Below are 10,842 nucleotides of genomic sequence, written 5' to 3'. Positions count from 1 at the left end.
GTTACTGAATTCGATCTGAGTACCGCTTGAGAGACTCCACATGGATCTCTTCAGGTCGGTCAATGTAAAAAGCATCAGTGGCGATTTGTACTTCTTGGTAGTCACTAATGATTATACAAGATTTTCGTGGGTGGTGTGCTTGGAAAAAAAAAGGATCAGACATTTGAGTCGCTGATGGTTCTGTTTAAAAAGATGGAGACGCTGTATAAGCTGCCAATCCGAAGAATACGGAGTGATAATGGAAAGGAATTCAAGAATAACAAGATGCTCGAGTTCTGCAATGATAAGGGGATTCTTCATGAACTCAGTGCGCCATATACACCGCAGCAGAACGGGGTTACTGAAAGAAAGAATCGGACCCTCATAGAAATTGCTCGAACGATGTTTGGCGATTCCAAGTTACCAATCTTCTTCTAGAGTGAAGCAGTGGCTGTAGCGTGTTACACTTTGAACCGTGTGCTCACCGTTAAGAAGTACAAGAAAACGAGTTTTGAGTTGCTACACCGTTACAAGCCAAATCTAAAATTTCTTAAGCCGTTTGGATCTCCACGTACTTTTATTGATGAGAATGGTAAATTTGGCACTAAATCAAATGATGGTTTCTTTGTAGGTTACGCGAGCCTGTTGAAGAGGGTGTTCGTACCTTGCCTGGGGAAAGTGATACAAGTTCAGCATGTGCATTGTCAGAAGCACACTTCTTCCCCACAACTTCCGAGACAAAGATTCATGTTCGATTATGACAAACTCTGGGAGTCGTTTCATCTTCTGACTGAGCCAACTATTGAAGAACTTGTTATGTTATACCAACAGCAACAAGCTAGTTCACAGGATCAAGTGCCAAGGCCTTTGATAATTTCACAATCTGAGGAGAATACGAGCAATCCTACAGGTGGCACAAACGATCACGAAGCCGGTCCAAGTGGAATAGCTCACGAACCACCAAAGGAACCAGCTCCAACGTTTGACAACTCTGACGACTCAGAAGAGGAATCCGCTCCTACTTTTAACGAGGAACCAAACGTTACTACTACGGAAGCTGAGGATCACACCGGTGATCTTGACATAATGAGCTTGCAATCGGAAGTTGATGTTCCTGAAACCATCATGCCTAGAACCTTTTCTTATCATCCTTCAGAGAATATTATCAGTGACCTGCAAAGTGGTGTTAAAACAAGAGATCAAATCAACCGTGCTCTTACATGTTTTATTCGTCTGTTGCACATTTACAGGAAGAATTCTCACTGAAATGTTATATTTCGCAGATCGAACCCAGAACTTATAAAGAGGCGTTGACTGAAGACAACTGGGTGAATGCTATGCAGGAAGAGCTGCTAAAGTTTGAGAAACTGGGTGTTTGGAGACTAGTAGATCTGCCAGAGAATCAAAAGTTGATCAAAACAAAGTGGGTATTCAAGTGCAAAAGGGATGATAGAGGAATCGTGGTGAGGAACAAAGCACGATTAGTGGTACAAGGCTTTATTTAGCAAGAAGGCATCAACTATGGTGAGGTTTACGTGCCTGTTGCTAGACTCGAGGTGATTCGGATCTTCCTTGCGTTTACGTCATGGAAAGACTTCAAAGTGTACCAGTTGGATGTTAAATCTACCTTCCTGTATGGAAAGATTAATGAAGAGGTGTATGTGGGACAACCACCGGGGTTCAATGATCCACTACACAAGAACAAGGTCTATCTGTTGGATAAGGCGCTCTACGGATTACACAAGGCCCTGAGAGCCTGGTACGAGACGTTTTCCCAACATCTGCTGGCCAACGGGTTCACTAGAGGGACAATCGATAGCACATTGTTCACAAAGGAAGTTGCAGGCCATCTCCTAATTGTGCAGATCTACGTAGACGACATCTTTTTTGGTTCCACCAATGACGAGTTATGCAAAGAGTTCAAGAAAGTTATGAAGAAGAAATTCGAAATGAGTTCGATGGGGGAGATGAAGTTCTTCATCGGGATGCAGGTGGAGCAGATGCCCGATGGAATCTTCATTCATCAAACAAAATATGTGAAGGACGTCCTTGAAAAGTTTGATATGGTTCAATGCACTCCTGCAGCAACCCCCTAGCACAGAATCATGGGATTTGTCCTGACGAGGGAGGAGTCAAGGTGGAGTAGACATTGTATCGGTCAATCATCGAATCCTTAATGTATCTCACTGCTTCCAGACAGGACATCATGTACCCGACATGTCTTTGCGCCAGATATCAGTCGAGCCCGAAGCAGTCACACCTGACAATTGTCAAAAGGATATTACGGTATTTGAAAGGCTGCCCAAGAATCGGCTTGTGGTATCCTCGCTCGGGTGACTTCTCTCTAACAGGTTTCGCTGATTCTGACTTTGGAAGCTGCAAGCAGAATGCAAAGTCCACCACCGCTGGGTGTCAGTTCTTCGGAACTCGACTTGTTACCTGGCAGTGCAAGAAACAAACCTCTGTGTCATTTTCTACTTGTGAGGCTGAATACGTTTCAACCTCCAGCTGCTATTCTCATATCCTTTGGATCCAGCAGCAAATGCGTGACTTTGGTCTGCAATTCTTGGATACACCGATATTCGTGGACAATAAAGCAGCCATAAATATAACTAAAAATCCGGTGCAACATTCTAAAATAAAACATATAGAGATTCGTCATCACTTCATCCGTGATTGTCACGAGAAGAAGTTGACACGAATTGAACATATACACACCGATGATCAGAAAGCTGATTTCTATACAAAACCATTTGACAAAAAGAGATTTTATTATCTTTTAAAATTGAATGGGATGAAAAATCAGCGTTCTGGGAGAGTTGAAGAATGTTAAGCCGAGGAGGGCGGCGATCAGATGTGAACTACGTCGTGTTGTCAACTTTGTTTGTACAGTTCATTTTCTGCTTTTCGATAAAAACAAAAACACAAAAAAATATGTTTTTCGTTTTAGGGGGAGAAAGTTGCAGAAAAATACAAAAACATGATAAAATTGAAAAATCCAGAAACAATAGAAAATCTGAAAAAGAGCTTGTGTATAATAGGGGAAATGATAGTACATCAGCTAGAAAGACACAGTACGCTAAAGAAATGTAATGTTTAATATGCGTTTAAGCAGTCTCGCTAATGATGTGCCGATAGGTTTTTACAAAATTAGTTGGTTTGTTTGGGATATAAACATAAAAATTAACTTGCTTTTACGTGGGGAACACCTCCGGGATATATGGGTAACCCCCGAAATCTCGTTTGAAAGGTCCCTCTTTCTGAAATACTAGGTTTTTATGCTTAGTGAAATCTGGGGTATTATCCCGGGACTTCTGCTGAATGGAAATTCTGACCTAGTCCCCGGATAATACTATACGCAATACTTTACTTGTAAAGCCTTCCCTCAGCATTAAAAATGATAACACATTGTAAAATGGTTAATCATGTGCTGTTGTAAAAAAGATTCTCTAAAGGGAACCCACCAAAGTCGAGCCGTCATCTCTCTGCTGAACGGAAGTTCTTACCTATGTTGGTGCACTACATCTGTCGACTTCGTCTTGGATCGAGTCATACATTGTATTGTATAGATTAGGGCACACATTATGAGAAAATAGGAGATTGTATGTGTTTAGGAAGTTAGTTTCGCTCATATGGTCATAGGCTATAGGTTTCGCTTATTCGTACACATGTAGCTTCGCTTATATGGACATGTCCATATAAGCGAAACCACAAGGCCTATATATAACAGTTCATTCGAGCGAAACTAGAACAATGGCCTTGTATTCCATGCCGAAGTGCTGCCGGTGTGAAGATTGAGCTGTAAACATTGTTAAATCAACAACACATTGCAAAATGGTTAATCATGTGCTGTTGTAAAAAAGATTCTCTAAAGGGAACCCACCAAAGTCGAGCCGTCATCTCTCTGCTGAACGGAAGTTCTGAGCTGAGCTCTCACGGCCTCGCAATTCACCCCATTACAGATATCATCTAGGTATACTCACCTGTAAGACTGAATATTGGGATCTGGATTCGTGAGTATATACTGAGGTGGAACACATGTAAAAGTTTAAGTCCTAAAACATTAAATTCGTATCCCGAACAGACTGAAAGTTGTTTGAAAATTTAAGAGGATCAGTACATCGACAATCTACGTGAACTGTTTAAAGCTGAGTATGAAATATAAGCATAACGGTGCTTGTGTCTTGTCGGCAGCTGATATGATCCCCTAACACACTCACAAAAAGATTGTGTGTACAGATTTCTGTTTATCTGTTTCTATAATCCAAAAAGATTTTTTTTTCATCTTATTTTCGACAACTGACGTTGGGGATCAGATGAACAAAGCTTTGTGCAGAACATGTCTGTTTCATGAGGTTTGGGTAAGCAGGAGTTTCTGAAAGTGACCGGTTCATGTCTGAAAGATTGAAAAAGTGTTTGAAAGTTTGAAAAGTTCGAAAGTTCATTAATTTGAACTGATTTCAGTATCGGAAAGTCAGCGTTCTTCATAATCTAGTCAACCATGGTCATTAATTTGGACTTGGTAGGCTAATCAGTTGACCAAGGTCATTAACTTGGACTTGGTTAACTGGGTGTGTCGGTTAAAAATCAGAAAATGTTAGAAAAATTAAAATTTTGAAAATGTTTTTAAATTCCGCTTGAAAATGCATCAAAAGTTGATTCCGCTTGAGTTTGCTTCATGTGATTCCGCTTGAGAAGCAACCATGACCATTTCAAGCGAAATCAGACTGCCAATAAAAGGGCATCTGATTCCGCTTGAATCATATTTCTCTTATTTCGCTTCAACGTCTCTGCTCCAAGGCAATTCAAGCGAAACCCTTAGATTTTCGTTTTCAAGACGAATTGCTGCTCGATTTCTGTTAGATCTTGTGTTATTAGTTGGCAATCTCAACTATTAACATGTGAGGGTAGATTTACAGACCGATTTGACCCAGATTTGATTTATATTGACTTGTCGGCGATTGTCATGAACTGAAACATAGATGTAGGGTTATAAAATGATAAATCTGAACAATAAAACGTATCACTGTTTTCGGATTGTGTTGTATTTCATGTATTGAGTGTTGATTATTCCAGATCTAGGATTTATAAATGTGTGTCGATACACAGGGTTTTCAGTTTTAAATCTAGGGCACATTTGTTGGTGAAAATGAAATTTAAACACAACCCTATGGTCGGATTTCATTGATTAACAAGTTAACATGTTTAATTTCACGATCTGATAAGTTTTGAATGTATACATATGATTTCGCTTGAAATGAGTGTGTGTTGTTTGATTCCGCTTCAATGTGTCCAATCTGATTCCGCTTAAAGTGTAACATTTTATTCCGCTTCAAATCGCATACAAACATGATTCCGCTTCAAATGTTGTTCACTAATGTGATGTTATTCCGCTTCAATCTGTCCAATGTGATTCCGCTTCTATGTGACTATGTTGATTTCGCTTCAAATTATCTTCTTGTGATTTCTCTTGAAATACTCTGACATTCCATGTGATTTCGCTTGTAAGGGTTTGATGTTGAATTTCTTTTCAAAGTGTTTGATTTAGTTTGTGCTGTGTTGTGTTTCACGGTTCGAATGTGATATTTGATCCATTGTACAACAGCTGTTGTGACTTTGATGTGGATAAAAATATAGAACTGGCGAAATTCAGCAGCATTCTGGAGTTCATGAGAAGAATAACAATTCAAAAAGCTTTGACAGATCAACGTCCTGCGTACAAATCACATGTGGAACACTTCTGGAAGCATGCAACTTATGATGAAAAGAACAAAGCGATTCATTCAGTTGTGAAGCAGCATAATGAGGAGAAGACAATTATTGTTACGGAGGCGCTCATTCGTGAAGTGTTAAATTTTCCGGATCATGAAAATTCACCAACAAAGTTTCCTGAAAGAATGGTCAAGGGATGTATGCTGAGGATGGGATATGATGGTGCACTAAAAGCTGCAAATTACTTGAAATCAAAGTTTAGAAAGCCTTACAAGTTTATCGTTCATTCAGTACTGCAGTCTTTACACCATTGCAAGGGAGGATATGATGCAATGCATGATTACCAAATGAATATGATTACAGCGGTTGTTCTAAACAAGAAATAAAATTTCTCACACATCGTTTTTCATTACATGGAAAAGAACATCACAACAAAGAGTTTGACTTGGATTTATCCAAGATTTGTGCAAATGTTGATTGATCATGCTTATCCTGATAGTGTAAGAGATGTAAACAATGACTTGCTAGTTTTATCACATATGAACAACGATTCTCTAAAGCCGCTAGCAAGATATCATCCGAACCATCCTGAACCGAAGAAGGTAGCTGAATTTTTCGGATTCATCAAGGATGTAAACTATGTTGATCCCGATCCAGTTAATCACCAAAACTGGAGGAATGAAGAGGAGATGAAAGAAGCTTCTTATGCTGATGAGTTAGAGGCACTTGAAGGATTTAAAGCAACTCGCAATAATTGGTTTTTGAAAGAACCGAGGAAGAGAAGCAAGAAGGCCACCCCTAAAGCATAGAAGGGTGAAGGGTCATCATCACAGCCTAAGAAAAGACAAAAGAAAGCTGCAAAGACTTTGCTTATTGATGAGCTTGAGAAAGAAGAACAAGTTGAAAATGTTGAAGAGAATCAAGAGTCTGATATGGAGGATGTGTTGAAGAACATCGATTACGAATTAGATTCAGATAAAGCGGTTGATGTTACTCAGAAAGAAAAAGTTGATGATAATATAGAAGGTGATGACGTTGATAAAAGTACTACAAGTTCTACGAGTTCTTCTGATGATGAAATAGATTAAACTGAACGTTTAAAAAGAATTTAAGAAGAGACAGAAAAAGAGAAATAGTTGAGAAAGAGGAAGAGACAGGAGAAGGATGATGCTGCATACATTCCATCTCCTAAGCATGTATCTGAATCTCAATTGCCTTCAAGTGGTAGATAGAAAGTGGGTGCGAGGAAGAGGATTGTTTCACCAAAGATAAAGAAAGTTACACCAAAGATCACTAAGCCAAAGATTGTTCTGAAGAAGAAACCATCTAAAGTACCAAGTAGACCACCAACACCACCACCTGAACCTACACTACATCAATCATCAATACAATCACCATCACATCAAACATCTCCAAGACAACCTTCACCACCAAAACAACCAACACCACCTAGACAACCATCACCGTTACATCTCTCACCACCTCGTGAACAACCTTTTCTTACATCTCAAGAAATTTTCAAAACACCACCACCCACTCAAATTCAAATTCAATTAACTCCTGGTTCTTCTGGCCACAAGACGTTTCCAACTATTCAAGAAAATCTTGAAGATATTGGAGATTTTGGATTTGCAAACGATGAACAGGTGAACAAGTTAGAGAGGAAAATGGATGATGTTTTAAATGAAAACAAAATATTAGCAGCTGAAAGCAAGAAAGTGGCTGATCGTGAAAGGATTCTCGAAATGCGTGTAAAGAAGTTAGAATCTGAAAACAAGTCTTTATTGAAGAAGATAGATGCTGGTCAGACCGAGATTGATATCTTGAAGGTGAGGGTGACAGAGTTAGAGGAGGAAAAGACGCGTAGAGATGAGCAGAACAAATATTTTGAATTAAAGAACAAAGAACTTGAAGCTGCAAAGGCATTGAAAGAGCATGAATTTTACATGATGAACAAAGTGATAGAGAGTATGCTCGGAAAGTCTATTGAGCAGAAGTTTGAAGAAATTCAAGTAGAGGAAGTCAGGGCTAAGCGCCAAGCTGGGATTAAAGCTCTAATGAAAGACAAAGGCAAGAATGCTGAAGGTAGTGTGGCAGTAGCTGAAAGATCAATTGTTTCATCTCTAGTTATTGAGAATCCTATTCCTATATCTTCTATCGCTAGTATTTTTGAGGAAGATGTATCTCTTGAAGATCTTGCTGGTAATGATAACGATGAAGAAGATGATGAAGAAGATGATGAGGAAGGAGGTGATGACGAAGAAGGTGACGATGATGAAAAAGTCTTCTCTGCAAGTAGTCATGGTTCTGATGATGACAATAACGATGATGATGATCAGGGAGGTACTGGTGTTACTGTGTTTGAAGCTTCCAAAGAACAAAACGTTGATGATTACATGAATCATGAGGCGAATGAAGAAACTGAGGGAGCTGAAGGAGAGGGGGAGCATGGTGATGATCAGAATGTTGATCAAGTTGAGAAGCTGATTCTTCGAATTGAACCTCATGTTGAAGAAGGTGAGATCAGGCATACCTACACATTGGATGAAGTCTTGAAGATGTTCAATGTGAATGAGAATGAATTCAATTTGGATTTCGAAGAAAGAGCTGAATGATTTCGACATCAACCATTAACCAGAATATAAATACAAGTATGTTGAGGATGCAGATATGTATGACAGGGTTGAGGTTGAAGATTGTTCTGATGAAGAATGTATTACTGAAGATACTTTTGATCTTCTAACGCTAATGGAGTTCTTCACTGAAGAGAATCGTGATGAACTTACAAGGAAAGTTTCTGAGATTCTTAAAGACAAAAACTTTGATGGCACCACGAAAGATCCACTGAAGGAAGAACGTAAGAAATAGTTCAAAGAAAGCAATGAACGTAAATTCAAGCGACCATTGAAGTATTATCAAAGAGATAGAAGTATTTCCTTGGGGGATATCATCAGTTGGGGTTTTCTACCTCAAGTGAATGCTTATGCGATCAGAAGAGAATGTGGCGTTCAATATTTTGAAAAGTTACATGATGTTATGTCTTTGCCATGGTGGGATGTGGATGAGCTATCTAAAGTAAGAACTCTGGGATATTCTGTTAGAAAGAATGGTATAGCTATGTGGGGCCTGATAAAGTTTGAGGCATTGAAAGACTTCAAGCATTGGAAGCCTCATTATCCGAAGAGAGTTAGACGAATTAATCCTGAGAAAGTGAATGAAGAGATTATTCTGAATGTGAAAAAGCTGAAGTCGATGAAGAACATTCCAGTGCCGCAGATGGAGCATGAATTTTATAAAGGCTTCATGGGATGGGTATACAGTTGTATCTCTACAGAAGCTGTGATCACATACAGAGCAGGGAACGAAATTCGAGAGATTTTTGTTTATGACCCAATGTGGTTAGTCAACTGCTCAGCAAAGGATATCGAATGTTTATTCATCAACAAAATCCACTTTAGGCTGAAGAGAAAGAAAAGAAGAAGGTTGAACGTGAACGAAGGAAGCTTGATGCAAACAGAGGAAAGTGGATGAAGTTACAAGCTGAAGAAGCTCAAAAGGCGAAGAAAGAGAATGAAAAGTTGAGGAACTTGCTTAGGAAGAAGCCTAAGTCAAGAGAGGAAACTTTCAAGTCACTCTGAAGACCCGAAGACAAGACTGAAGACTCCGGCTGTATCCAAGGGGGAGTTTGTTGATGCACGAATGTCTAAAGCCTACGTCTTAGTCTTAGTCAAGCTTGTATAGGGTCTAGGGGTCAAATATGACAATTATGTATAGTGTAGGGGTCAAAATGTAAGTTTTATGGTGTAATGTTGTGATTCCGCTCGAAATGACACTTTGTCATTTGGAGCGAAATCAGTAGCTTGTGATTCCGCTCGAAATGACAAGGTGTCATTTCAAGCGGAATTAGACCCCCTATATATATGTGTGTTTGTTTCTCATTTGGTACCGAATGTCCAAGTTGTAGCTGAACTGGTGCCAAATTTTTCTATGATCAATTAATGAGAAACTGTGTTTAAAATGATATTCTGTCTATTTCTACTCCATTCTCTTTGATTCAAACTGTTTGTGTGATTCCGCCGCATAAAAAGTGGTATTTCTGCTCTGATTGACTCATTAGATCGTCAATATCGATCCTACATGGATTTTGGGGGTGTGACAATATCACTACTGAAATCAGCCACAAAATCAGCTAGGGCCTAAGACTTTATGGCATTTCTAGGTTCATATACTAGATCATAGGAACTTAACTTTACCAACCACTTAGCCATCCTACCTGACATCTCGGATTTCCTAAGTACATTTTTAACAGGATAGTTGGTTTTAACATGAATCCTATGTGTCTCAAAATAGTGTCTAAGTTTTGTCGAAGCCATAACTAGAGCTAATATCAGCTTTTCTAAGTGAGAATACCTAGTTTCAGTATCTAATAAACTTTTACTAACATAATAGACATGATACTTCGTGATCATTTAAAAGCACAGCACTTACTGCATTCCCTGATACTGCAAGATACAGGGATAATGGTTCACCATCCTCAGACTTCAGCAATAGAGGTGAGGTTGAAAGATACTACTTCAAATCCCGCAAGACTGCTTCATGCTTCTCTCCCCATTCGAATTTCTTATTCTTCTTCGGGATATCATAAAATTCCTTGCATTTTTCCGAGGATCTCGAGATAAATCTGTTTAATGCTGCTACTCGCCCTATTAATCGTAGAACATCCTTCATATTTGAAGGTGACTTGATATCTAAGATGGCTTTAATCTGCTCCGGGCTTGCTTCTATCCCTCTTTTAGTCACCATATATCCTAGAAACTTTCCCGCCCCCACTCCGAAATGGCATTTAGCAGGATTCAATTTCATGTTGTACTGGTCCAGAATATCGATCACTCCCTTAATATCCTGAAGGTGATCCTCAGCCTTCTTGGATTTTACTACCATATCATTGATGTATACTTCCATGGTGTCCCCTAGTTTGTCTTTAAACATCATGTTCACCAGCCTTTGTTATGTTGCACCTACATTTTTTAAACCAAAAGGCATAGCAGTATAACAATAAATACATGTTAAAAGCAGTATCCGCCTGATTTGAGGGTTCCATTTGGATCTGCTGAAATCCTGAAGAGGCATCCATGAATGTTAACATCTCGT

General features: G+C 39.1%; 1 protein-coding gene across 1 annotated transcript; it reads left to right on the top strand.

The window, feature by feature from the left end:
* Positions 1-6,623: 6,623 nt before the first annotated feature.
* Positions 6,624-8,306, top strand: LOC110925246 (protein SETSIP-like). Its single transcript, XM_022169211.1, has 2 exons — positions 6,624-6,725; positions 6,924-8,306. The coding sequence occupies exons 1-2, from the start codon at positions 6,624-6,626 to the stop codon at positions 8,304-8,306; spliced, it is 1,485 nt and encodes a 494-aa protein (XP_022024903.1).
* Positions 8,307-10,842: the final 2,536 nt, after the last annotated feature.

Source organism: Helianthus annuus, chromosome 17 (assembly GCF_002127325.2).
Source record: "Helianthus annuus cultivar XRQ/B chromosome 17, HanXRQr2.0-SUNRISE, whole genome shotgun sequence".
Lineage (NCBI taxonomy): Eukaryota > Viridiplantae > Streptophyta > Magnoliopsida > Asterales > Asteraceae > Helianthus > Helianthus annuus.
The sequence above is the reverse complement of the archived record's forward strand: the minus strand, read 5'-3'. Positions and strand labels throughout refer to the sequence as shown.

Excerpts from the sequence above, each read along its gene's own strand:
- LOC110925246 (XM_022169211.1), top strand. The coding sequence starts at position 6,624 with ATGGAGGATGTGTTGAAGAACATCGATTACGAATTAGATTCAGATAAA. Across the intron at positions 6,726-6,923 it reads ATAATATAGAAGGTGATGAC|AAAGTGGGTGCGAGGAAGAG; the intron begins GTTGATAAAAGT and ends AGTGGTAGATAG.